This window comes from Siniperca chuatsi, linkage group LG10, assembly GCF_020085105.1.
Source record: "Siniperca chuatsi isolate FFG_IHB_CAS linkage group LG10, ASM2008510v1, whole genome shotgun sequence".
NCBI classification, from domain to species: Eukaryota; Metazoa; Chordata; class Actinopteri; order Centrarchiformes; family Sinipercidae; genus Siniperca; species Siniperca chuatsi.
Window position 1 is genome coordinate 22,865,516 of NC_058051.1, and position 27,664 is coordinate 22,893,179.

General features: G+C 41.5%; 3 protein-coding genes across 8 annotated transcripts; 1 reads left to right on the plus strand and 2 right to left on the minus strand.

Moving 5' to 3' along the window:
* Window positions 1–456: 456 nt before the first annotated feature.
* aaas (achalasia, adrenocortical insufficiency, alacrimia) lies at window positions 457–7,777 on the minus strand. 2 transcript variants are annotated; one of them, XM_044210675.1, is made up of 16 exons: window positions 7,636–7,777; window positions 7,255–7,382; window positions 5,978–6,033; window positions 5,773–5,864; window positions 5,615–5,661; window positions 4,894–4,992; window positions 4,339–4,482; window positions 3,788–3,908; window positions 3,534–3,658; window positions 3,156–3,216; window positions 2,953–3,043; window positions 2,646–2,739; window positions 2,324–2,391; window positions 1,643–1,724; window positions 1,467–1,551; window positions 457–702 (listed from the first exon to the last, which is right to left on the minus strand). In XM_044210675.1, the coding sequence occupies exons 1-16, from the start codon at window positions 7,744–7,746 to the stop codon at window positions 547–549; spliced, it is 1,560 nt and encodes a 519-aa protein (XP_044066610.1). In that variant the 5' UTR covers window positions 7,747–7,777; the 3' UTR covers window positions 457–546. The 2 variants fall into 2 exon arrangements, with proteins under 2 accessions (XP_044066610.1, XP_044066609.1); XM_044210674.1 differs by having other exon boundaries at window positions 2,646–2,742.
* Window positions 7,669–19,220, plus strand: map3k12 (mitogen-activated protein kinase kinase kinase 12). 4 transcript variants are annotated; one of them, XM_044210672.1, is made up of 14 exons: window positions 7,669–7,803; window positions 10,623–11,146; window positions 12,448–12,643; window positions 12,765–12,956; window positions 13,065–13,223; window positions 13,505–13,663; window positions 13,862–13,970; window positions 14,186–14,295; window positions 14,548–14,664; window positions 14,780–14,914; window positions 15,030–15,753; window positions 15,848–15,915; window positions 16,095–16,392; window positions 17,282–19,220. In XM_044210672.1, the coding sequence occupies exons 2-14, from the start codon at window positions 10,684–10,686 to the stop codon at window positions 17,435–17,437; spliced, it is 2,886 nt and encodes a 961-aa protein (XP_044066607.1). In that variant the 5' UTR covers window positions 7,669–7,803; window positions 10,623–10,683; the 3' UTR covers window positions 17,438–19,220. The 4 variants fall into 4 exon arrangements, with proteins under 4 accessions (XP_044066607.1, XP_044066605.1, XP_044066608.1 ...); XM_044210670.1 differs by lacking the exon at window positions 7,669–7,803 and adding an exon at window positions 9,073–9,339; XM_044210673.1 differs by lacking the exon at window positions 7,669–7,803 and adding an exon at window positions 9,074–9,339 and having other exon boundaries at window positions 12,460–12,643.
* Window positions 19,221–19,538: 318 nt separating this feature from the next.
* Window positions 19,539–26,209, minus strand: LOC122882847 (poly(rC)-binding protein 2-like). Of its 2 annotated transcripts, none has more exons than XM_044210677.1 (13): window positions 26,051–26,209; window positions 25,096–25,229; window positions 24,887–24,910; window positions 24,764–24,796; window positions 24,503–24,619; window positions 24,277–24,408; window positions 24,056–24,184; window positions 23,836–23,910; window positions 23,512–23,553; window positions 23,063–23,135; window positions 22,911–22,966; window positions 21,802–21,971; window positions 19,539–20,754 (listed from the first exon to the last, which is right to left on the minus strand). In XM_044210677.1, the coding sequence occupies exons 2-13, from the start codon at window positions 25,162–25,164 to the stop codon at window positions 20,718–20,720; spliced, it is 957 nt and encodes a 318-aa protein (XP_044066612.1). In that variant the 5' UTR covers window positions 25,165–25,229; window positions 26,051–26,209; the 3' UTR covers window positions 19,539–20,717. The 2 variants fall into 2 exon arrangements, with proteins under 2 accessions (XP_044066612.1, XP_044066611.1); XM_044210676.1 differs by having other exon boundaries at window positions 23,494–23,553.
* Between the last annotated feature and the right edge of the window lie 1,455 nt (window positions 26,210–27,664).

Genomic DNA, 27,664 nt, shown 5'->3' on the forward strand with positions numbered 1-27,664 from the left:
GTTTTACAAAATGTTTGGAGCTGTTTCACCACCACCCACAATTTATCTGAACTGATTCCAGCTGCGAGTAGCTCTTCAATTTCCTTTTTGCATTGCATTGTGGGAGTATAGTGTGCATCAACAGCACAGTCACAAATCAACCATATTTAGTATTCATTCCGTCTGCTTTGAGTATACTTCATTTTGTCAGCTTTCTAGTTTGAACACACTAAAAAAGGACTTAGGATCAAATATAGTATGGATTTGGGACACGGCGGACATTTCCAGTTCTGCTGCATCAATTTTCGATCCTTTTAAAAAAAAAAATAACTGTCCATCAAGAGCCAGATATAGAAGAGCAATGCTTAAATCGATGGAGTAAGTTACTCTTTTAACTCAAAGGGGGAAATGCTTTTCATCAGTACCTCACAATGACTATTCTGTTTAAATGTTTTCACAAATGAGAGAACAAACAAGTGTTAGTATAGCAAGAACGTTCTGCACATTTATTGACAATACATGATAACAACAATGACTTGTGAGTGTGTGATGGTGGGTGAGGGTCGGTCAAGAGATGAGCTCCGTAAAGAGCGACTGATTGGCAAAGTCTGTAGGCCTTGCTTGAGGGCGCGGCAGTGACGGACTGCCACCAAGACCAAAATGGGGGACGTCAGCGCTCAGGAAGTAGAAAGGCACGTGGGTAATTCTTCCACTGGACCAACACTGAGAACAGAGGGAGAACTGTTACTTTGGAGGTGACAGAGTACATGGGGAGTAGCTGATGTGGTTATTCATCTATCAGGGTTTCTGCAGGGTTCGCCAAGTTGAGACTATTTAAGACGCAATATTTATACCCGTTTTATGATCGTACTGGCCATAGTATGAAAGTATGATGGAAAACCAGAAGGGACGATATGGCCCAGAATAATAATTTATTATTATATCACATTTTTTCAGTACTTCCGTTACAGTTTATAACAATAATTCCTAATTATATATTAACACGACCTGGACCCGGATAAGTGGCAGAAAATGGATGGATGGATTAACCAATTAAAAATGATTAACTAATTTACATTTTTGCTAAAATCAACACTTGCCCATTATGAGACGATGAGCTTCCTATATACTGTTTGCTACAGGTCTGATGGCGTTGACTGAAACTCCATAAAAAGGGATTAAACAGCCTTCTGAACTCACAATCCACTGTCAACAATCCCACTTTTAGTTTCTAAGTGTTTAACGTCTCCCGACGGCCCACAGTTGAATACAACAACATTTTATAACTAATATTACTGTCTATGGCAGGCAAGATAAAATATTTTTTAAATGAAATTTCAGACTTTACATTTACATTTTCATTTTCAAGCCATCAACTGGGTATCCGCAGTTAATACCTGCGGATACCCAGATAACCAGAAAACGTATTATTCACAAAAACATATTATGAGAGAAAAAAATAGGAATTTTATAGGGTTAAGACCGACCACACTGAGCAGAGCTCCGTGCTGGAAATTTGGGTGGAACTGCATCAGTCTCGGCTCTGCGCCGGGCTCCCCTTGAACAAAACCACTAAAAAGGGAAACACAAGAAATATTCAGTACATGTAGATGGGATATGCAGTACTACCCTTGGAAATGCAACCACACATAAAAGTACAAACCATGGCAAAAGCTCAAAAATGGGGTTGGTTCTTGTCTTAAACACGGCTATGATAGCACACCGGTCTGCTGCCTGTGGATCACCTGAGGGAACAGATAAGATGGACACAGATATGAGTTATTAAAGAGACAGTTCACCCCAAAATCAAAAATACATATTTTTCCTCTTACCTGTAGTGCTATTTATCCATCTAGATTGTTTTGGTGTTGAGTTGCAGTTTTGGAGATATACATTTGGAAAACTCAACAGCAACATCACTTTCCAGAAATCTTGACCCGGTTAGAGCAGTTTCATGTAGGAACTATTGGTAAAAAGAAAATAGTTCCTACATGAAATTGCTCACAACAAATCTGTGGATTATCTTGAGTAACCGGGTCATGATTTCTGGAAGGAGACATTGCTGTTGAATTTTTCAAATTTATTTTTTTGCATTTTGTTTTGAGCACCGCAAGCCGAGTGCTATATAGTCCCGTTATATTAAAAAAAGCCAGACATCTGTACGGCTGATATCTTTGAAACTCTGTAACTCACACCAAAACAATCTAGATGGATAAATAGAACTACAGGTAAGAGGAAAAATATGTAGTTTGGATTGGGGTGAACTGTCCCTTTAATACTTAAAACCATTCACCAATGTAATACTGACAGGCATCAGGGTGAATAGAAGAAAAGTGAGAAAGACCTTTAAGAAGCACGGCAAGCCTCTCTCCTGTTGGGTCCCACGCTAAAGACTGGATCTCTCCACCAACGCTGGCAGACAAATTAGACAGGGGTGAGTGACACTAAGCATTGGGCTTACTGTAAGTGCCTGTAATATTATATGCAGATAGGAAGTCAAGCAGCACTGAATACTGCCCGTAATACATATTTAGATTTTTTTGCGAGCAAGGTGCTTCAAACGGTCTTGCTGTTTCTCTCTGGGCCTTTTTGGAAGCCCTGCTTCTGTTTTTGATGTAGTTAAACTAAAAGACAGCCCAATTAGCAATTTAATTTAGAGCTCTTACATGATGTCTCCATCTGGTGTGTTAAAGGTCGTCTCTGATAGGTCAGCCACCACTGCTGCTGCCTTTGGCCCTTTTGATGTGCTTGTAGGTATGCCTGCTGAACAAATCAACATCATACAGGTCATCTTCTTTTACTCTTTAACACATCAAGTTACCTGCTAAGTTATCAAAACTCTTTCTTTTTCTCTTTCCCAACTTTTTCATCCAACTTGAGAAGAAAACAATTCAAGCTGCAAATCAATTATCAACAAGGCTGTATTTTCTACAAAACAACTGCTTATTTTGTATAAAGACTGAGACAGATAACCTGCTGTATCAGTGAAGGTCAGAGCATAGATGACCGTCTCTCCCTGTACAGTGAAGAGAAGTCGACTCCCATCTGGACTCCAACAGCCAGACTAACCAAAACAAACAAAACCAGATTCATAATTATTTAATAAATACATGATTTAGAAAATGTTTTGTTACCTAATTGAACAATAACTTTGAAATGTGGTGACAAGTTTTCACCTGGCAGCGCCCTTTCACACATGGCCATCGCTCACAGGTCCACATCCTGGTCTCCCAAACCCTGAAGAGAAGATACATGTGTAAAAACTCCACTTTCTGGCTACTTATTATCTTGTAAAACCTGCTAAACTCCAGACTATGCAGCTAATTGCTTACATGTTCGTAAATATTCATGAAAGGTGAGTGGGCCTCAATTATAATACAGCAAGTGGCCATTAACTCAGGTCCCCCACACTAATCATGGAATTTCACACATATTCAGTGGCAGCTTTACATATCTTTCCCTTGAAATGTGTTATTGTAGCTCTAAAAGGAAAGAAGGAAGTAGATTAGAAAATCTTTGGTTATTCTTTCGATTTTTGAAGTGCTGTCTCTAACCTGAACAGGGCAGACGGTGTAGAAGCCAGGACATGGCTGCCGTCAGGGGACCAGGACAGGAAGGTGACCCCGCCTCCTCCAACACGCTGAAGTGGCACACAGCTTTCTGCAGCTACATCCCAAACCTGAAAGATACAATGATGCCAAAGGTACAACAGCTCACAACCCCAGCAACTCAGTAAGAATATCAGTCACTTTGTGAATCACTTCTTGCAAGATAATTTGGACTTGAAGACAAAGCGGTTGCCTCGTACCATCATCGCAGTGTCCATGGGCGACGCCGACACAAGGAGAGATCCGCTTGGAGACCAGGCGATGGAAGTGACGGGAGAGTGGCCGGGATGAGACAAGACTTGAGCACAACCAGACGAAGGCCTGGATGGGTTGAGAGGAAGATGAGGACAGCACAAGAAAAGAGTTTCAGGGTTTCTGCAGTGTTAAATTAAATCAAGTTAAATTTAACTTTTTAAATACCACATAGAATGTAATACCTTTTCCTAGAAAACCAGTAGAGGACTACAATTATTTATTAAATACAATACATTTATTTATTAATGGTGCAGACTGAAACTCCACAAAAAAAGATTAAACAGCCTCCTGCCTGTAAAATCCACTGTCGCACCAGTCTCACTTGTAGTTTACAGATGGATAACGTCTCACAACAGCCAGCAACCACATACAAAAAAAGGTTAGAGCTAGTGTTGCTGCCTACAGCAGGCAAGAAAAAATATTCAAGACCTTTGAAAATGAAATTCAAAACTTTTAATACCTTCTGAGGCCTGCAGATACACTGGAGTTTACGTACCTGGTTGACAGTGAGCAGGGGTCCACATGCCAGACCAGTAAACAGTTTTGACAAGCAACAGCGAGGGCAGATGCACACAGCGGCTTCCACTGCACTGCTGCAACACTCCTCTGTAGACGGTGCTTCAGTGTGGGAGTTGTGGCACTGAGAGACAGAGTACAAAAGGAGACGGAGCAGTGACAATACTGTCACAGAACAACTGAGAGGTCAAAGAACAACGCTGCTCTACGAGGCTGACATGCAGTCAGAGTGTGTAGCCTGTCCTGGAGACATACAGCTTCGTTGTGATAGAGATCAGAGGTTCACTGTTGCATCAAAGTACTTCTACAGACTAGCACTGACATTCTATTATCATGAAAAGTGAACAGATAAATAATTTATATACAGTGTACTACAACTCTGCTGTTTTGGACTATTCCTGCTGCATTAGTGTTTCATGTCACTGTTGTTATCTTGCACTGTAAAGCTTTGACCAGCAATCATCTTTTTAATGAGGGATATGCAGCATAGACTTTATTCCCTGAGTGTGCCTTCTTCAGAGGTTAGTTACTGTACCTTTTGGGGTTGTAGATCTTAATGGAGTCGTCCAGTAGGGCTACAGCAAATTTATCTGTATGAGGATGCCAGGCAAAGGCTCGCACCACACAGTCAGACCTGGAAAAGCAAGAGGGATTAAAGCAGAGAAAGGCCACTGACTATTCAAGTAAACAATTTTAAGACAAATGTTGTTTTGTAATTTTGTTTTTGTACTATAATACTGTTTCAAGCCATTGTACAAAAACACTGCAAATGTATACAAAGATCCCACAAGTTTGTGTAAAGCTTCAACTAATGATTGTTTTCATTATCCATTTATCTGACTATTATTTCCCAGAATAATCGATGAATTGTTTAGTGTATAAAACATCAGAAAACAGTGAAAAATGTCCATCACAATGTCATGCAGCCAAAACTCATTAAATGTCTTGTTTTATCCAGCCAACTGTTCAAAACCTTTATGTAGGAAAAGCAGCAGATCATCACATTTGAGAACCTGGAACTGTCAGATGTTCGGCCTTCAAAAATAACTTAATTGTCAAAACTGTTGTGGATACATTTTCTGTTGATCGACAAAAAGATTAAATCAACTAATTGTTGCAGCTCTACAGTTATATTAATATTAAAAAATGTCAGCTCTTCTCCAACATGTCTGCTCACCACCACATGAAAATAATAGCTTCAATAATTTGCCTATTGAGAAAAAAAACAAACTACAGATTACAAAATTGGCACTTACCAGTTCAGCACTTGTGAAAACTCAGCAATCATGTCCTCACTGCTCAACTATGGATCAAATGACAAACAAGTAATACACATTTTAACGCAACATAACAAACATCTGGTAATTAAGTGTACTGTTGTCAACAACATATTTAACCAGCAAGCTCAACTTACTGTGAGATGAGGAAACAGGGAGCCGTGAAAGGAAGAGACCCTTCGGAGCAACGCCAGTGTACAACCAGAACTCACTGACAGCCATTTAGGCACTACAAGAGCACAAGATACAGGAGAGTTAATGTATACACACACATCAGTGGATATATAGCATCAGGTCATTATGTGTTAAAGCAAAAACAGAAGATTTTGGCGCCTCATGTACCCTCTGTATGCGAGTTGGTAATTTCATTGAGCAGCCCCGTGAAGCCACCATCCCGCCTGAAATGGACAGAGATAAGTTGCATAAATGATATTTGTCTGTGACAGACGTGGGACAAGTGAATGATATGCTGGTACAAACAGTTCTGTATGTTGTAAAATATGAAGTAAGAAATTTGGTTGGCAGACTGTGGTGATTTGAGTGAGTATGAGTTGCAGCTGCATCCTTACTGACAGTTTAACCTTTTTGCCAATTTAGACTATTTAGCAATTGATTGACAGCACGTGTGTACATATTGCTGTGTTTGCTAAACGTTAAAACATCACTACTCATCGTATCAAACTGAAAACACTTCATAATGCAGTGAGTAAATGTTGTTAAATTAATTTGGCTGATGCTTTTGTCCAAAGCAACTTACATTTTTTTGCACACACATACTTTGGGAACAACTTATGGTTCAGTGTCTTGCTAAACAACACTTCAACATGTGCCCAGAGGAGATGAGGGATCGAACCACCAACCCTTGCGGTTGAAAGTCGCACCACGTTATTTGATAAGATTTATGGTGAACAATTATTGTCAGATATATATCGATATCGCATATAAGTAACAAGAAACTGCAGTATAGAAATGGCAAAGATATGAAGTAGTTTCAAAACATTATTTGTTCACCAGAGAGCACAGATAAATATACTTTTCAACTGTTCAAAAGTTTAAGGGATCCTTATTGATTTCAGCTTCAAAAATCCTGTGTTGTCAGGCTATAGTAACATAATAGCATTGTTATCATAGACAACATGTCAAAGGGATATTACACTCAGTTGCCAGTTTATTAGGTACACCTAGTTAAAGCTAATGCAATCTTATACAGCGGTCCTGCAGTAAATCCTACCTTCATGACGGTTATAATGTTGAGGTTTAGTTGAAGCTGTTTTAGAGAGGTGTTGATTCAACTATGATCATTTTGGAGGGCTGCAGTTTGTGGTGCTGTTGAATTGTATTGCATTATACTGACAGGTGTTTCTATTATTTTGTCCAAAACATTTATATCAATGAGGGTAGGCTAAATAAAAGAAACACCTCTCTGTATAGTGCAATACAGTCCAACAGCACCACAAACTACAGCCTCCAAAATGATCAGAAAGTTGAATCAACACCTTTCTAAAAAAGTTTCAACAAAAACTGAACATTATAACCTTTACCTTGTATTACCATGTATATAGTGTGTCACTGTATGCTGTAAGTCCCACACCTAATCTCTCTCTCTCTGTGTTACCTACCATGCTGCTGCACTTCTCATCCACAGTGTTTCAGAGTGGTCCAGGAAGGCTGCCTTGCTGCTGCTTTCTGTGCGACTGTGGAGCTTCAGAGACTCTCGGGGGAAATACAAACTCAGAGGACTGGACTCCTGCAGAAAACACACAACCACGAAATGAACTTTTACCAGCACAGTGCAGATACATTTAACTACAACTCGTTAAAGTGGTTATCTTCGGGGTCCGGGTCGGGCTGTGATTTTGGACCCCTGCCATAGCACCCAAAAATCACGTTTAGTCAACAACTGAGCTCATTGGAAACATGATCATTCTTATGCCGTTTAGTGGGATTATAAATTACATATAAACTGGCTGTATAGTAACCACAGCAGCTTTGAATCAGACCTGTTTCAGTCGGTCTCCATTAGTGGTTCCTGACAGCAGCTCGTTGTTGGACTCGCACAGAGTGGTCTGTCCGGAGGGCAGCGGAGGGGGAAACAGAGCCAGAGAGCACATCTTCAACACGGTGAAACCTGGCCACTAGACCCTGGAAACACACCATGGGTCAGACAGGTAAACACAGTAAGTTAGTAGTGGATGTCATGTTTACACCTCAACAGCTGACTGTAACATTACACACGGGGAAAACAGTGAACAAACAGCTAACGGTTAAAGTTAGCTAGCATAGCTGGCTCTAGCTAATTAGTTTGATGTCGGCCTAGTTTGGCAACAGCAACAGTTGCTCTCCGTTTTATACGTTGTGGAAATTACCTTGTAGTGTGTCCTGTTGAGTGGGGTCAATTATCGTGCGCTGTGTTTGCAAACAACAAAATAAAGGTACATGCTACGAAGTTGTGACACTTTGGGGTTCTTTACTTCAAGTTAATCCCGCCGTGTTGGCTACGGCAAGTCAGAGGGACAAACAGTGCTGCCTTCAGCTACAAGGCACAAACCGGACAGAGCTGATGTGCTGCCCTCTTCTGGACACAGAGCGACTTTGCATCCACACTGAGCCAAACGTACCCACTGTTTGTTGTTAGAGAGTTGAGATACCTGAAATACATGAATGATTTTATTTAACTTCTACAAATCGGGGTTACACATGGGTTTTTCAATGTAGTGCAGTCCATATATATAAACCGTTAATTATCGTGTTATTGACCACATTATAAGCCTAAACAACCATCTGATTCGTGATTATGATATAATTATAAACTATAATAAGATAGAACTTTATTTATCCCGAGGGAATAATAATTGTTGTGCATCAGTTGCACTACAAAGTAGGAAAGAGTGCAAATGTATAGGGATAAGGTGCAAATCCAGAATATACACAATGCCAAAAATATAAACAGGTTAACGGTAAGGGTCGTGCTTGGTGGGTTGCATATAGATATGTATGAGAAGTGGCATATAGCATGTACAATATCAAGTACAGGTGAGTGTATATGGTTAATTTGGATTCATGGTTATGTCCATGATATTGCACATTATCCCAGATGAAGATACAGATGCTGCTTTTCCCTCCTCTCCGGAGAAGGCAAAGCGCATGGTCAGTCGCAGCATCCCTGGAGCCGGCGGGGAATCAGCGTGTCTTGCTCAAGGACACATCAGCAGCAGCAGCAGCAGCAGCAGCAGGGCGGATGCTGGCTGACACGATCCGGGACCGTCTGGTTGGAGCACAGCTCAAACATTGAAAACAGTGAATTAAATGCGCCCATAACGGCACATTTTGGCACTGGAAATGATGGATGTGATGATGGAAAACTGATAGCCGATTCCGTGTGTGTGTGTGTTTGCAGATGGTGATGGTAGCGCCCCCTTGTGGCGCAACTCGCATTTCCGTGACGTCAATTCAGCACTGGGAAGGAGACAGCTCCCTCCCCCAAAAAACCCAGCGCGCCTCACGTTGCATGGGTCCCCGGTTATTGATAACACAATTTGCCCGCTGGGATCCATCCCAGTAACGTGAAACTCGTGGATACAGGGACTGGAAATACAACAGACAGCCCGGAACGAAGAAAAACGACGGTTTGCTCGTTATCGCCGACAAATAGAAAGCCGAGCCCACCCCTTCACTTGATAACGCGACATCAACCAGGCAGAAAGGTATGGGAATGTCATACTATCCGGCTAAATGCTGATTGAATAAGAGATCAGGTATCACAGGACGTTTAGGTATGATGCCGTTGCTTGGTGCGGTAGCGTTCACACCGCTCACACTGCACCAATGAACTGATGCTGCCAAGAAACAAATCATCGTCGATGAATGCTAGAAAATCATATTTGTGCAGCGAGAAAGCCCACATTACGAAATATTTGTGTTAATGCCAACGTTGAGTAAATGTACAGACGCTGCGGCAGTTTCACTTGGCATGGACCATAGTAGGCATCGGGCTTGCAATTCATGCACGTCGGCTATGATGCTGCTGAGTGTCATCATCACATCCTCGGTTATTTAAAGATTGATCTTCCTGCGTTTGTGTGCGTGTGTGCACTGTTCCTTCACACAGGCCCGGTGGTTGTTTAGTGCCCGTTTTTTTTCTCCACGCTCTCATTTCCTCAGTCGCCGTGGCTCTTCTCATGCAGTGGTGCAGTACAAGAAATGGAGCTGGTGTGGGATATGTGAATTGGATACATGTGCTCTCTCTCTCTCTCTCTCTCTCTCTCTCTCTCTCTCTCTCTCTCGCACACACATGCAGGCACGCACCACGCACGGACGTACGTACACATCCACACTGAGGTGGTTATGCAATTCGTCATATTCCTCAGATGCACACAATGCTCTTCACTTGATGCATGATGGACGACATATGGGAGCTGCTGAGTGGCGTTGCGCTGATCTTGTCGGACACTGATGCGCCTCAGAGGGACAGTTAAAGAACAGGTGACATCCAGGGCTGTGGACTGTACAACCTCCTCTGGTCGATTCATTCATAAAGCCCATCTCCACTCTGGGTGATGGCTCCACTGGGCAGGCTGGTTCTCCCATTCATAGACACGGAGATGAGGCTTTACTGCATGATTCAGACAGAATTTGGTTGTGGAAATGAGTGACTGAGTGGTTAAACTGGGGCACTGGCTGGATGCCCAACTCACAGCACGAGCTGTCTGGGTGTTTTGCATTGCTTGAATAAAAGAAAAGTTAGTTGCAAACTCTAGTAAGTTCTTAAAAGATCAAAAGAGACAGTGGAAGTAAAGGTAGCTGTCATTTCAGCACTGGACAGCTCCATCTTGCAAATGGAGCTGTCCAGCGCTGAAAATAATCCACACTTGTTTTTATCTTGAAAAACAGTAAGTATACTGTTTACCTATTAACACAAAGATGAAATGTGGCAATACTAACAATCATCAATCATTCTAATGCAGTTATCATAAATCTTCTCTTCCAGGCTTACTTCTCATCTTTCCATCCTCCATCCACCCTAACCTGCTGTGTTGGGGAAACCCCTGATGAGTGGGACCTGTATCCATGAGCCCCGTGCCCCTTCCCCCTCCCTGTCAGGCTTCAGTACCCCCATCTCAGAACCCCCCTATCGAAGACTCGATGGAGACACCCCTGCCTGCACCCCCGAAACGGACCTGACCCCCACACAGTGTGTCCTCCGTAACGTGCTGTCCATCGACACGGGTGGACAGGGGGCACCGGGCGGCAGCAGCCCCACTCCCAGTGATGGACCCTCATCCCACTTTGACAACAGCGTGCTAAAACTACATGAACATGAGGCCTGCCAGTGTGGTGGCGGGGCCGAGGCGGGGCACAGTCCAGAGGCTGGTGCTGTTCGGAGCCAGTCGGAGAACATTCGGCTACAATCAGGAAGTGGCGGTTTTTTGGAGGGACTGTTTGGCTGCCTAAAACCAGTCTGGACCATGATTGGAAAGGCCTACTCCACTGAACACAAACATAGCCATGAAGGTATGTGATAGTAAATGTTCCACTTCTATGCTATCTGACCCTCTGCTGTGTATGTGACAGTGTATTTGAATGCCACAGAACAAAGAAAAGTCAGACTAGTTTGTGACTTGTGACATGTCATTCATTCAGTATATGAAATTATTGTGGTGCCTCTGTAACCATGGAGATGCACCATAGAAAATGAATATCTGAGCTCATGGATGAACAGTTATTTAAAGAAACCATCTGAGAGGTTTAGAGGGGAAATGTCTCTTTGGTGGAACTGCTAACAACTCATAGACATCTGCAACATGACAACAATTACACACTGCTTTTTTGTAAGGGGTCACAAGCCAAAGAGGTTAGGAATCACTGGTTTAATCTTTAATAATGCATTGTATTTTATAAGCTTATCCTATGTATGTGTATGTTTTTATGTAAAATCTTAATCTGAAAAGTAAGTACAGCTGACAGATAAATGTTGTTAAGTAAAAACTACAATATTTCCCCCTTAAACGTAGTGGTGTAGAAGTGTAAAGTAGCAGAAAACAGAAATACTCAACTACAAGTACCTCAAATTGTACTTAAGTACAGTACTTGAGTAAATTTACTTTGTTTTTTTCCAACACTAGAACTCCATTATTTTCATTGCTCTCTGACTGCCACCATGACCTGCTGGCAGCATGACTGTGTTTACGGGTCCGTCAGCCCATCTCTCTCACTCAGTCATCAGCTAAAGTGAGTTTTCACAGCTGGCCAGGGGGAAGCGTCATGTGCATCTGCCTCCACTGCAGCATTTCTCCAGAGATCTTGACACTTCAGTGGACCTCATGAAGAATTGATCTGCCTTTCTCTTTTATTCTGCCCAGCTTGTCCCTCTTTAGTGACCATGCTCTCACAGTCATTTAAGTAGAGTCAGTATGACAGAGGACAGACAGATTAGACTATGAGGGGATTGTTGTTTATCCCTCAATTTTTCTCTTATCTCTGGATAGAAATGTAACGTTCTGCTGGATAAGCTGTCAATGTACCATTTGTTTAAACATGGCAGGCACTTTGTATGATGTAATTGTTTTCCTGCCAGCCCATTCTAATGTGTAGCATGGACCTAGCATTTGCTCAGCAAACCCCTTGACTCCTCCCTGTCCAAACTGGCAAGAGTACATATTGACATTTGGAGGCTTCGCAATGTGTGATGGATATAATTTAAGTAATTACTCAAAGGGTGCTATTGAAAAAATTCAGTTGGCAATGCCCATGTTAATTTTGTGTTCCACTTCATGATTTCACATTTACTCGAGTTTGTTTTTGTTGGCTTGTTGGTCTGCGCTTAGAGTCCTGGGAGGTTCCTTTTGAGGAAATCTCCGACCTGCAGTGGGTGGGCAGCGGGGCGCAGGGAGCCGTCTTCCTCGGCAAGTTCCACGGAGAAGACGTGGCTGTAAAGAAAGTGCGGGACATCAAAGAGACCGAGATCAAACACCTCCGCAAACTCAAGCACCCCAACATCATCACTTTCAAGTGAGGAAACTCATGATATCCTACAGGGTCACGTATCATTTAATTGCATAAATCACACTTTGATATCTTTCTCTTTCTGTCCACCTGTGCTATGTTATCTGACTGCCGTGCTTCCTTTCAGGGGCGTGTGCACCCAGGCTCCTTGTTACTGTATCTTAATGGAATACTGTGCCCAAGGCCAACTGTATGAGGTGCTGAGGGCGGGCCGTAAAATCACCCCCTCCCTACTGGTTGACTGGTCCATGGGCATTGCAGGTGGCATGAACTACCTACACCTCCACAAAATCATCCATCGAGACCTCAAGTCCCCCAAGTAAGTCGATGGACTCAACACAGCTAGCTTAATGAGAAATTCAGCCAACACAAGACCTGACGTGTCAAGGCTGATTCCTTATATTTCCATGTAATCTCACCTTTGCAGCATGCTGATTACACATGATGACCTGGTGAAGATCTCTGACTTCGGCACCTCAAAGGAGCTCAGTGACAAGAGCACCAAGATGTCATTCGCAGGCACCGTAGCTTGGATGGCTCCTGAAGTCATTCGGAATGAGCCAGTGTCAGAAAAGGTGGACATCTGGTAAGTCTGATAAGCATTGACATGCTTTCTAGCTTACAAATACATCAGCATGTGTTTTTTTTCTTGACTCAGTGTAGCAATTAAGCAATTATCTTTAATGTACTGCACTACAGTAGAAGAGCAGATATTGTATCGTGAGTTTGTTATTTCAGTGTTTCAAAGTCATTCATTCCTCTGAGGGAAGTAAAGTTCTACTTATTGATATTTTGTGTCTCTTTTGTTGAAGAGATCTTGACCTCAGTGAGGCTTCCTGATTAAATAAAGCCTGACTTAACTTTAAGGTCGTTTGGAGTGGTGTTGTGGGAGATGCTAACTGGAGAGATCCCTTATAAAGATGTGGACTCGTCTGCCATCATCTGGGGTGTGGGAAACAACAGCCTTCAGCTGCCCGTACCTGAGAGCTGCCCTGATGGCTTCAAGATCCTCCTCAGACAGTGTTGGTGAGTAACGCCTGGAAATGGACAGTTAGAGTGATGAAAGAGCGGACAAGAGAGATAGAAAATGAGCAGATTAGAGTAGTAAAAGCAAGGGTTGAGAGTAGATGCATGGGGAGGCGTTAATATGTGGTTTAAGGACTTTATTGATTTTATAGTGCACTGCAAATGTACACAGCTATCTTTCCCATCTTGGATTTGAAGGAACTGTAAGCCCAGGAATAGGCCCTCTTTCCGTCAGATCCTTCTTCATCTGGATATAGCGTCAGCTGATGTACTGTCCACTCCACAAGAGACGTACTTCAAGTCTCAGGTATGGTTTCTTCTCCTAATCTGCATATGGAAGATCAGTAGATGCACAGAAAGACACACAAATCATGCATTTAAATATGGAGACATGATGTACACAAATACACATGCACCTACACATGCTTGCACAGTAATTAGACATTAACTGCCATACAAAACTGGTTTTTAAAGTCAGTTCTGGCTAGACGGAGCTGGTTAACAGAAATGTGCTCTCATCAGGCTGAATGGCGAGAAGAGGTGAAACAGCACTTTGAGAAGATTAAATCTGAGGGTACTTGTCTTCACCGGCTCGATGAGGAACTGATCAACCGACGCAGAGAGGAGCTCAGGTCTGATTTTTAATTTTAGATCTCACATACATAGTTTCATGGTAACTAAGGGTGCCCAACCAGTAGATGATGGTACTTTTACTATGTCAGCTTACATGTATGAGGCCACTATCACTCTGTCCTATTTCTCGATGTCAGTCCTTTGTCCGCCCCGGTGGATGACATAAGTGCCTCGAGTGCATGTCTATTGTGGGGGATTTGGAATCTCTCATGTGGATGCACAATGACATCAGCAGCCTCTTTTCGTCTCAGGCATGCTTTGGACATTCGCGAGCACTATGAGAGGAAACTGGAGAGGGCTAACAACCTTTACATGGAGCTCAGCGCTGTCATGCTGCAGCTGGAGCTCAAAGAGAAAGAATTGCAGAGGTACAAATAAATCCATCAACACAGGGTATATTTTTGTCAAATGCTAACATTCTTTACATAATTAATAAGCCACAATGCATTTACACTTTGGTGTCATTTGGTGTTTTATTTCCAGGAGAGAGCAGTCTTTGGATAAGAAGTATCCAGGTTTGTTTAAGCACCACAGCTCCAGGCAGAGCAGCTCCTCCAACTCCATGGACAAACTCATCAAGAAGAGAAATGTCCCCCAGAAACTGCCATCGGGAAAGAGGTGTGAGATCTTATTTCAGTCGTTATTTGATAAAAGACTGATACTGAAGGGGATAAATGAATATTCATTAGGCTTGTGGATTGCAGTTGTTGACTAATCCCTCCTACTCTTTCAGGCCAGACATCCTCAAGTCTGAGGTAATCATTCCCAAAATGGATTCCTCCGTGATGCAAGTCACTATCCCAGCCTGCCCCAACAGAAGCTCCACTTCGCCCAGCCGATCTCGGAGGGTAAAAACCCGCCATCGCAAGCCCGGTAAAGGCAGCAGTGGGGACCTGGCTGGACTTAAGGCAAATCAGTCCTCCCCTAATAGGGACACAACTGCCCAGGCTAACAGTTCTACCACTAACACCTCCAAGCAGCTCCTGGAGCCCTCTGCAGCCCTGCGGGGCCTCAGCCACGAGCAGCAGCAGAGGCAGCTATCCTCCTCCAGCCCTGACCTCATCTGCACAACGCTTGAGGCAGAGGGCCAGGGAAAAGGGGAGCCCTCTGTGAGTGGGCTGGAGAGAGGGGGGAGCCTCAGTGCCTCAGCAGGGTTAGGGGGATCAGAGGTGGGGGCCGCTGGTCTAGATGATCTCACAGAAACTCCTCCACGCAGTGACACGCCGAGCGAGGATGCTGCATCGTTCCCCTTCTCCAGCAGCCCAGACTCACCATGTGGGAGGGGGGCGGCAGCAGGGCGGGGGTCTCTGGGATCTCCACGTCTGCCTCATGATGGGGAGGATAAAGAGGAGGGAGCTGGTGCTGTGAGGTTGCCTCGGGGGGCATCAGGGGGAATTGGGAGTCAGCACCTAACTCCTTCAGCCATTTTGTACAGGGCAGCTATCACACGCAAACAGGTACAGTGCCACATATCTGTGCATACTCCTCATTATTCCTCTGGTTATACTTTGATCATTTTTACTTGTGCATTTTTCCTGTTTCTGACTACAGAGGCGTGGGGTGTCATCAGAAGAGGAGGAGGGTGAAGTTGACAGTGAGGTTGAGTTACCACGGAGACGGTGAGTAACTTGCTGTCCTTCATCACTGGAAAATTCCCTCAAGCCATTTTCCCTCTATGACAAGTTGCTGATTTATTCAGAGAAGAAAGAATCATTTTTAATTTGCATCATTCTCACACATCATCAATTCAGTGAGTTTTAAGCCCGATTTTGTTGTTGTTTCTTTTTAATCTCTCCAGGCGTCCGACCAGCATCACCAAGTGCCAGTCGGTGTCTACCTTCAGCTCAGAGAACCTATCGGTGTCGGACGGCGAGGAGGGCCACACTACAGACCACTCTCACAGCGGCACCCCCGACGTAGTCAGCACGAACACGGACGACAGGTTGGACGACCGCAGCGACGATCTCCTCTCTCAGGGGTCGGAGATCCCGGCGGACAACACTGATCCTGCACAGGCTTCTGATGGCCTGTCGGAGAGAGACGGAGCTCTCGGCCAGGCCAAAGCTCAGCTGGACGCCGGGCAGAATCCTAATGAGGTAAAACAGGTCCACAGAGGATTGCATGTGTCAGTTTGTGTCATCTTCTTAGACTGATGTAAAAGCACTTACTCCAAAAAACAGTGGTGGAAAGAACTGTACTTAAGTTGAATATTGAGGTATAGTGAGTATATCTATTTTATGTTACTTTATCCACTACATTTTAGAGAACAATATTCTACTTTTTACTCCATTACATTTATCTGACATATATAGCTAGTAGGGACTTTGACCCCTTACAAAATACAGTGTCTGGTTGGGGCCCTTTGCCACAGATGGTTTCTCAGATGGTTTCATTTAAATAACAGTTTGAAGCCCACAGAGGTCAAATTATCCAGTATTTCACAAAAAAAGCCAAAATCTGAGAAAGGTCTTATAAATGAAAAACAGATTTGTGTAGCAGAAGTGTGTCTCTTTTTCTTTCCTAAACCATTAATTATCTCATGACCCCCAAAATTTATATTGTGATCCTTATAATGGGCCTGACCCCTTGGTTAGAAACCACTGGACAATACTACCAGACTTAAGCAGTTCAAACTAGTTACACCTTGACCAGCTACAACAGTAAAATACTGCTTACACATTGCTGCATCAGAATTAAAAACCAAATAATGTCATATATATTAATATATCAGTGACAGGGGACATTTTACTGCAGAACAAGTACTTTTACTTTTGATACTTTAAGTACATTTTGCTGATAATACTTCTGTACTTCCAGTTAAGTAGGATTTTGAATGCAGGACCTTTACTTGTAATGGAGTATTATTTACATTGTTGTATTGGTACTTTTACTTAAGTAAACAATCTGAATACTTGTTCCACCAGTGCCAAAAATACTTAATGTTGGCTGTAGGTCATGTATGACATCGTTTCCCACTCTCTATAGAATCGGGCCCTGTGCGATGATTCTGACTGCGACAGTGCTGAGTTGGATCAGTCAGGTAGTGGAGAACCCAGCCGTCCTCCCAGTGCTGGAGCATGGGTGCCACCTTCTCAACCTTATCAGGGGTCTCCACAGACGCCCCATACAGGACCTCCATAGATCACTGGACACTAGCAAAGACCTCCAGCTACCCTACAGTGAACAACCAACACAGGCGTACACCAATCTGACAGTGCAGTACATTACTGTTGTCATGAGGGATCACACCTACTACAACACTCAGACTATGACAAGTTGACTTATGGTGTCTCATAAGTTTGTTGGCTGGCAAACCTACATCAGATGACATAGGACATTTGTCATAACCTGACATCAGATATTTTGGCAGCTTGTGACATCAGATAAATGTCATTTACGTTCAGTAGGGTTTTTTTTAAGGCAAAAACGTTACCTTAGCCACTGCTCCAGTTCAGCAAAAACCCTTCCACAGACGCACACGCACGCACAAGATACCACACTTGTCCTTTAAACACTCTAATCCTCACTCTGGGAGCATCCTCCATGATACTCCACACACTAATGCATCAAATACTAATGAATAATAATGTAAATATCCATTACATACCACATGAAAAATATCTAACTTTATTTTATTTGTAAGATAAAAATGTAAGACTAAATGGTATGCAGCCCTGTGAACAAATGCATGACTACATGTTTATAATTTATGGTTCGAATGTGTCAGTTTTATATTTTGTGAAAGTTTACACTTTTTTAATCCGGAAAGTATTACTTCAGTTATTTTGTTTTTTGTTAATAAATGTCAACACTCAAGAAAAAAAAAAAGTCAAAATGGAATGAAAATCTCACCAAGACATCGATCATGATGCATAATTAGGATTCTCAGTAGGTAATATACTATTTTTTTTAACCCTCCTACTACTGAGTTTCAAATACACATAAGACAAGGTTGAGGTTTTTCATTAAGCTTATCAACTTTGTCACAGGATGGCAGACCTTTGGGTTTACTCAAAATGCACTTTTGCCATTGTATGTATGTACCGGTGTTGCTCTATGGTTTTTAAAAACTGTTTTTTTGATTGTCTTTTATTAGTAGGATGTGCATTTGAAAGGTAGTGTTCATATGACATCTGACATGCACTAGCATTGCTAACCAAGATAATATCTCAGCAACAAACACCGGTGCTTTAGTAAAAGAGTACTCCACTTTAGCATTGCACTCCTATAACATTGTCAGACTCATGACATGACAGTAAAAAGAATGGTCAAAATTAATGCAGCAGAACCAGAGATATCATCTTTATTCCACGCACTCTTCTTCCTAGTCAAAACCTGGTACCTACATTACCCACAATGCAACTCAGCCGACAACAGTTGTTTGTACTGACAACAGCTGTAGCGTTATGCTAGTCAGGGCTCATGTGGCCTCGAACCGTTAACCTCAAGCAGAGTGGTCTGTTAAGATAACTTCTTTAACTCCACACCCCCAGAGGTTTTTCATTTTCAAAGTTGTAGTCTTCAGCCGCAACCGACACTGACTCAAGTTACGTCACTTGAGGCAGTTTAGTTGTACCACTGTTTACTAACATTACTCCCCAAGACCTCGAAAATCATTGATATGTAAACTCGGCGGAGTTCCCTTTTCTGTAACGAACCAAAAGGATTCTTATAGTTCACTATGTTGATAGGCTTCATAAAAACCTCAACTGTTCCTTTTACCCTTTAAGATAACTGCGGAAGTAGCCAAATAAGGAATAGAGCACTTCTCTGTGGTGGTTACTAGTAGAACATTAAGTATCCTTTGGGTTTGAATAGAAATGTTTTGTTTTTATACAGCATTGCACATTGTACCTGTAACATAGGAATTATATCAAAAGCAAAATATTATGAGCAACAATAAATAATGTATTGGTTAATAAAACGACGTGTGATGTTTGTTTAAAAAGACAGGTCATGTCATAGCTACAGTTTGTGCTGTTACTATGTCACATAAGACAGCTGAACGAGAAATATGACTATTTCCAGTGACTTTAAACATGTCCAAACTATTCCAGTCATTTCTTAACTTACCACTTTACCCTTTGACACCTGTATGTCATTTAAAAAAAGATTCCCCCCAGCAGACAGGACCATGTTTTTAGATTATTAATAAATCTGAGCTTGATAACAGGGTAATCAAGTTGTCTTGTGGGCTGCCTTTATGAATAAGTACACATTACAACATAAGAATGACCAATGATTGTTTAAGCATTTCACATCTTTTTTATTTTTATTTCTGCATTTCATTTCTTCAACAATTTTAATTGCACCCAGATCTACAATAGTTTGAAAACGTGCACAAAAACGTGAGTTTCTTCATCCTGCAAAGAATAATAAAAAATAAAATCTGACCCAGGCAAAAAAGGATAGCAGGAAACTAGTGTTAATTCTATAATTCTCCTTCTAGTTAATCATAATTTAATACCTCAGCATAATATACTTATAAAGACCAGTATGTCTTGTAGTTTTTGCCCCTTGCAGCATTCCCCAGCCCTGCAGTTAAAAAAAATATTTTCTCTATTTAAAACAAACATTTCAATGTTATTATTATCATCATCGTCATTACTATGGTCTTAGCAATTTCAGAGAAAAGAAAATATTTTCCTCTCATTCAGGCCCACTCCTGGTGACCGAGACCCACCCACCCTTATCAGAATCTAATACACAACAACCTCAAAAGTCCTGATCGAGAAATAAAACGGATGGAAACACAGGAATGACAAAACAATTACTCAGCAAATTAGAGGTGAGAAATAATGTAGCTTAAAATTCTCCTTTGAATCCACACTCAACAAGGGATAAATTACCTTCCTGCATACATCTTCAACTGGAAATCATTCACACCCACTGAAACCCGTTAAACCCACAATGCCTCATTCAGGAAGTACAGCTTCAAATAGAAGATGGCAAATATCAATGACTTCTACTCTTACAAGGACCTATGTATTAAATAAAAATAAATAGATATTTAAAAAGGAAGAGAAAGAACAGTCCATCTATAATGCCTTTTTTTCTTCATTTTTTACATTTTCTAAGAAAAATCTGACATAAGAAAAACATTATTTCTGCCTTTTCAGATTTTTCTAAAACTTTTTACCTATATCAAGAAGATCATACAGATATACAGTAAAATCCGAGGAAAAAATACAACAGAAGGAAGTCTTTAAAAACTATATGCAAAGGGAATTTTAAAAACATAATAAATAAATAAAATACCAATATCATGATGGTGTAATTACAACTGAGTAGGTGTCTAACCAAAGCAGAGGAGAAAACAGTGATTTTATAGTACTTGGTTTTTGCATTAAGTTCAATAAGGGACCTCTTGGTAAAAAGTAGGGGGAGGGGTTACATTAGGTGCTGATGAAGATCCTCCATGTCAGTTGGCTGCGAGTCCAGTAGCTTCAGAAGACAGCCTTAAAAAACAAAAACAGGTAAACTTCAACTTTAATATTTGATTCAGAATACTCATTCAGCAGGCTTAAATCTTTAGACAGTGACACGTTGCTTGATGTGTTAATGGATCTGAAATAATGCCACAGACAACGTTCAAAAATGCCAGCCAAGGGGATTAAGTCAGATAAGTGAGGAGCATGACAAATATTATTCACGCTCCTGAAATGTTTATCCTCTCAGAACGGGACTTCGCTTTTTGCACAGGGTCCTCTGTTCTTTGCACAAAACAAGTTTAGGTAACCTGCAACAGCTCCTACCCAGAAGTTTGATAATGTTCTATCTGATAACTTCCTTGCAATGGACATCAAATAAGATGAGGTGTCCATAAACAATGCTAAATGCATTAACTTGAGAATCTCCACACTACCTTCCATTACAAATATACATACGGCTCAGAAGTGATGGAAGAAGAAAAGTATTGCGAGGTAACGCAAAACATATTGCAAGGGAATGCAAAAGTAGTCCTCCTTGCCGTGACCTTTAGGTGGCTCCGTACTAATCAGTCAGTTAATCAATCGCACTTTATCTGTAAAGCACCTTTCATACACGTTAGTGCCATTCAGAGTGTTTTAAGTTTACTTAAAACCTACCTACTTATACAAATGGGACTTAACTTTCTATTCAGAAAAATGTATGCTATTAATAATAATAATAATAATAATAATAATCATTATCATTATTATTATTATTGTTATTATTATTATTGGCCAGGTCAGTTTTTAAAGTGCGTTATTTCCAGCAGTCTTTGACATAACTACTGGCTGGCCAAGTAAATATATAATAATAAGAAAACGCTGTTAAATCAGTTAAAAGAAACTTGTGTTATTGTCCTGTGAATGTTGAACCCCTATAAACGCTTCCTACCATCACATCGATGCTGACAACTGCACTTTAGAGAGTTTTACCATTTCAGATAGAAAGTAAACAGTCAGACCTAAAACACTGCTGTGTTCCTGTCAACTTTCTGCTTTGTGATGGATGTGTTGCACTAGCATAAAACCTCTTACCGGGCATTGATCAGGTACTCAGCCAGGCTGATACTGGCATGGGAGCCAGTGATGGTGACCTGTCTGTCAGTTGAGCCCTCCACAGGATTGGCAATCTTGATCTGAGCCCCTGACATCTGACGAATATCATTGATCTTTGCGCCCTGACGGCCAATGATGCAGCCAATGAGCTGAGGAAGAAGAAGAAAAATGTAAGAACACATCGGCACCAGGAAAGAAACTAAGCTACTTTATAAAAAAAAAAAAAAAAAAAAAAAGGCATCATGCTTCTCTAAGGAAGGTGGCCGACAAGGATAAACGCACTGCAACTTAAGAAAACACATGCAAATAAACAAAACACAAGCAAATACAGAAACGTGTTGCAATTCCACAAAACGAGAACGGATGTGTTTCCAGATGACACTAAAAAGGTTTGTGACTGATGAAGTTGGGTCTGTATCATCCGTTATTTTGTTTTGTACTTTCTCCACTTTGCACAGTTTGATCTGCAGCGTGCACTTATCTTGCATGCAGATTAAAAGAAAAGGTTTGTAAAGCATTTTTGAAACTGAAAGTGATGGTAAATTTGAAGGAATTTAAAAAAAAGATGGAAATATACGGTTAATCAGACATAATAACCAGGTTCATCAGTGATGACAGACAGGCTGTCTAATGTGTGTATTTCTCCTCACAAATCAATAAAATTACTGATAGAATTCCACTTCTTCGCTCTGGAAGGTCTTGCAAGGTAGGCTACATGCAGCGGCCACTTTCAGCGCAGAAAAGAGCAGTAGCAGAAGTCAGAAACCCACAACATAAACATAAACGGATGATACACGGACCCGACTTCAATAAGTTCATGAGTCTCAAACCATGACAACAACAAGCATGTCCAATCCGTGTTCAGCACTTCTTAGTGTCCTCTGGAAACACTTCCGTTGTTCTTTTGTGGATTTGCAGTGTGTTTTCCAAATGCGCATGGGTTGTCAAATGAATGAAGATGTTTTCTTAATTTGCTTGTTTTGTCTGTTTGCATGTGTTTTCTTAATTTACAGTGCATTTGCCCTTATCTGCCACTGTAAAGAATAAACACAGTAAAATAAGCAAAAAAGGAAATAAATATGACTTACATCGTTTGGAATGGTCAGCTCATGAGAGCCAGTTTGTGCAGAGGCATCCATACCAGCTGAAGGAATGCAAAGAAACCCCATGAGTGTGTTGACTAGGTGGATTATTACAAATCTACAGCAATCACATTCCCCCTTTCAATCTGTCCACCTACCCTGGAAGCCCTGGTTGCTATGTGCAATGGGGAAGGGGCTCTGCTGCATGGCCAGCTGGTGAAGTTTGGTGAGCTGTTGAAACAATGGAGGAAAGGACGTGGAGAGCAAACAAACACACACAGACAGAAATTATGCGTGAGGAAAAATCTAGAAGACATTTCAAAACTGGAATTTTGTAAGTATTTCCCTTTTGTAAGTGGTTATAGTGAGAATGAGAGGAAAATATGAAATGAACATGGAACTCATGATTTAGCCTAAAAGGTAAAACAAATACAATAGTTAGAATTTTAAACAAGTATTGTCTTTGGCATTATTAAATGGATGTGTGTATCAGGCAGTGGTGATTGGAAAAATTAAAAGTCAGAGGGATGAAATAAGAAGGTGGCATGGCTTCCCAGGACCGAAGTTGCAAATATATTGGATCACTTACAGAGGGCCCTTCACTTACATCAGACTGTGGAATGGCATGCTGCCCTTGGACAGCGTAGGCCTGCAAGGAGAGGACAGCACTTAGGAGGGTGTGGCAGTGTGACACACAGTGTACTCCCAATATCCATCAGTACTCTGTCCTTGGTGTGCCACAAGAACAAAGCCAGGCATGCTACAAGACAGCACACAATTGCACTGGAATGATAACCTGTGTATAATTAAATTCCTTTGGCCAGAATTGCTTCAGTACAAAGTGGGAATATGAACACGTGGACACTCCCAGGCCAAATAGTATCAGTGATAAATCTACATGAACAAACAAACAAATGATTTTGCTGTTTACCTGACCACCTGCAAAGATGACAGGAGAGCCTGAGGGTTTGGGTCTGTACGGGATGGTCACTCCCTTTGGTGGAGACTAAGAAAACAGAAACATCCACCATTAACTATCAAGCTAAATCAACAGCAACACAGAAAATAATAAAACCATCATGAGTATCAATAACAGTCATCACAAATTTCCAAAAGAGCAAAAGCAGCATTACAATGAACAGTGTCTGTACCTCAAGCATGACGACACAGATCTGCTTGACACACTCAATAATGGACTGTGGGGTCCCTGCAACGGTGATGGCACGCTCTGTTGAGTTGGGCAACATGTCCCCTGCTACTTGTACCTGAGCTCCTGCTGACTGCAAAGACACACCCACAAACAACAAGAGTTAGGACACATCGGGGATAAGACACACACACTTTACAAAAAGAAAGAAATATGACGACAAACCTCTCTGATTTCCTTGATCTTGCAGCCACCCTTGCCAATGAGTGAGCCACACTGGCTGGCAGGCACAACGAGGCGCATGGTGACCGGTGGTTTGCTGGTGGCCGTACTGTTAGTCATTGAGGTGCTAATGTCCTGGAGGAAGATGATGCAACAAGAGGAACATTTTTAAAGTGTCGATTCTATCACTATAACATGTCTGATTTAAGATGTAGCGAGCAAATCTAACCTCCTCCAGTTTCTCAATGATCATGGAGAAGGCTTTAAAAATGGAGGTGGTCGGTCCCGCGAGGGTTATGATCCTCTCCGGACAGTTCCCCTCTGAGATGTTGATGCGGGCGCCACTCTGCACAGACGGGACAAAAACAGGAAATCTCAAATCAGCCACAGCGTTTATCACAAGAAGCATGAGTCAGTGTCACTGGAATTACGAACATGTGTCTTCTTGTTTACCCACAAGTTAAAAAAAACAAAAAAACAAACATCTTACCTCCTCTCTCATCTTCTTAACTGACTCTCCTTTCTGTAAGGAAAGCACAAATACACAATATTTACAAAACACACAGGAAGGCAATATGTAGATAGCATCATTCTGGCAGTAAAAACAACTTACTTTGCCAATGATGCTTCCAACCTCCTACAGAAGAGAACAAAAATGCGTGTTACAGCGATAAATGCATTCTTCATGGTCACTGGCAGTGTTGTTTGTTTTCATTTTACCCTGACTACAGCGGAGATTGCCCAAATTAAACTGAGGAGTGACTTTAGAGTGGGGCTCAGATTTTAAACTTGTAATCAAACATTGCATGCAGCCACACTCACCTTCCCATGCATGAGTAGCCTGATGGTTAAGGTGACGTTAAGTCCTCCTTCGACCAGACTTGAGTCCATTGCTGCAGCTGAATGCACACACTAAACTGGCCAACAAAGTGCGTCTTTGGTCACTGGCTGAATGTCTGCAATAGAATGGAAAATGTGACCATCAGTGACAAATGTAGTTACTGGAAACTATGAGGCCATGTCAGTAGAAAGCCTTGTTTACTAAAGCGCTGCGGTCAGTGGAGATCAATGAAGTGATGCAGACAGTTAACATCTCGTAGACTTGAGCTTGTACTGTACTTTAATAACGTTTGCGAGCCACTCCGAAAGAATGAGACGTTTCAGTCCAGTAATTCACATTAGACTGGCGCGAGTCCACTCATTCACGTTAGCACAATGACCCACTGTCTCACTGTGGCTATGCCTATTGCCTGGAATTGAACAGCTGTGGCGACATAGCTTGTGGCTATATTTTTAAGGCCAAAATGCAAGCTACCAAAACGGCCTCTTTATACTATAGTAACCTTATGTCGAGTGTGCATCGATAGTAACAACAGAAGGCTAATGGGATAACGTTAACATCGCATATCCTATTTTAAAGAGAGCATCACAGCTAGTCGTTCAAGCAAGATTTGAAGGCCAAGTTAGCACTGTAACATTTCTACCGTAACTTCCTAAATTGCTACCTATAGGAATAACTATACTGCTGGAATATTTAGCCACCCATTCTGTAATATACATGTAAAAAAACAACGGCTAGCAACAACCTCCTGATCTGCCATCAAGTTAAATACAGTTCGGTAATTTTCCAGCCAGGTCGCTAGCGTTAGCATCGCCCGATCCAGAAAATAGTCTGATCCCGCGGCCTATGAAGCTGAGTTATCCCTGTCCTTCACTCTAAAAGGAAAGCAAAGGGGGGAGGGAGAGAGGGGGGAGAAGCCATTTCTGCAGGACTTACCCGAACCGTCCCTTGAAGTGTGTTCAGGGGGTGGGTAGGGTGGCAAGGGTAGAAGGGGAGAGGTTCGGGAGGGAGTTTTAAAAGGATCCGGGGAAGAGGGAAGAGACGCCGCTGCTCGATCGGACTCCACTCTTCTGCTTGGCACAAAAGACAAAATGACCTCTCAACTGCCCCGCCCCTCCACCCGGGTCAACCCCGCCCACCCGGACCGCTGCTGTGGCTGATGTTTTAGATTTGTCCAAAATAAATAAATACAGTCAAATATTTGGGCAATTCAGGTTGACTGTGTTTACACTCTTTTATTTTAGACAGATACGCAGAGTTTTATTTATGGGTACTACCACGAATGTGCTGATTGATGTGTTTGTATGTGTTGTTTGTATCTTGTGGGTGGTGGGATGGAAGTGAATATGTTCCTACACAATTCAGTTGCTGATCATTCTGGGTGAATTTCACATAAAAAAAAAAATCTAAATAGACTGGCTGTACTTAAGTACAAATTTGTAAACGTATACTTTACTTGAGTATTTTCATTTTATGCAACTTTGTACTTCCACTCCACTACATCTCAGAGGCAAATATTGTACTTTCTACTCCACTACATTTGTCTGACAGCTTCAGTTACTTGTTACTTTTCAGATTACAATTTTTCTACCCTTTATATCCAGTGAAAACATATCTCCAAATAAGGTGATTTTGAATTTGAATGTTTCTGATAAGGATTAAATGTTCCTTTATGGGTGGGAGAAAATTCTCCCACTTCTTAAGATAAATAAACTATTAAAAAAAAAACTTAGATTAGCTGGAAAATGCATCGTCACAAAGCGGAAAACAGGATAGTTTCTGAGCTCATGAAAAGTTGACTTTTTATAGATAAGTGGTTCTCACAGGACACTATGTAGGACTTGATGTTGTAGAACTGTTGTATTTTTATACCATAATATAATATATAATTACATAACTCTCTGGAAGGGGCCTTTCTGCATAATGAGTAATTTTCCTTTTGATACTGTAAGTTCATTTAGCTGATAATACTTCTCTAGTAAAGTTTTGAATGCAGAACATTTACTTGTAATGGAGGATATCTTACGTTGAAGTATTTCTACTATTACTTAAGTAAAGGATCTGAAAACATTTCCCACCATTGTTAAGTCCTTACTGAAATTTTTTTGGAAGCCTTCCCTATTTAAGGATGCCAAAACTATTTTAAATCTTTTGTTAATAACTAACGATAACACTCTAATAAAGTGTTTTACCATTACCATACTCACAATGACTTTGCACCAAAGTCAACAACTCAGAAACATAACTATTGGCTGAAGCATCAGTAGTCGCAGCCATTCATGGTTGTGCTTGAATTGCGCTCTGAGAGCAATTAGTCTTGAGTCTTTTAATCAAGCTGAATAGTTCTGTCTCTGTGTAGTTTCCATAATTCAGTAAAAAAGCACAATTTGTCCAAAAGATGTTGTTCATATGTATGAAAGTGCTTATCTGTGCCAATATGACATTTTGAATATTGTACAGCATGGTTTAGCAATTGGATGAACTGTAGAAGCAAACAAAAACAAAACAAAAAACATAGTTACTGCATAATTATAACCATATGGAATCTCA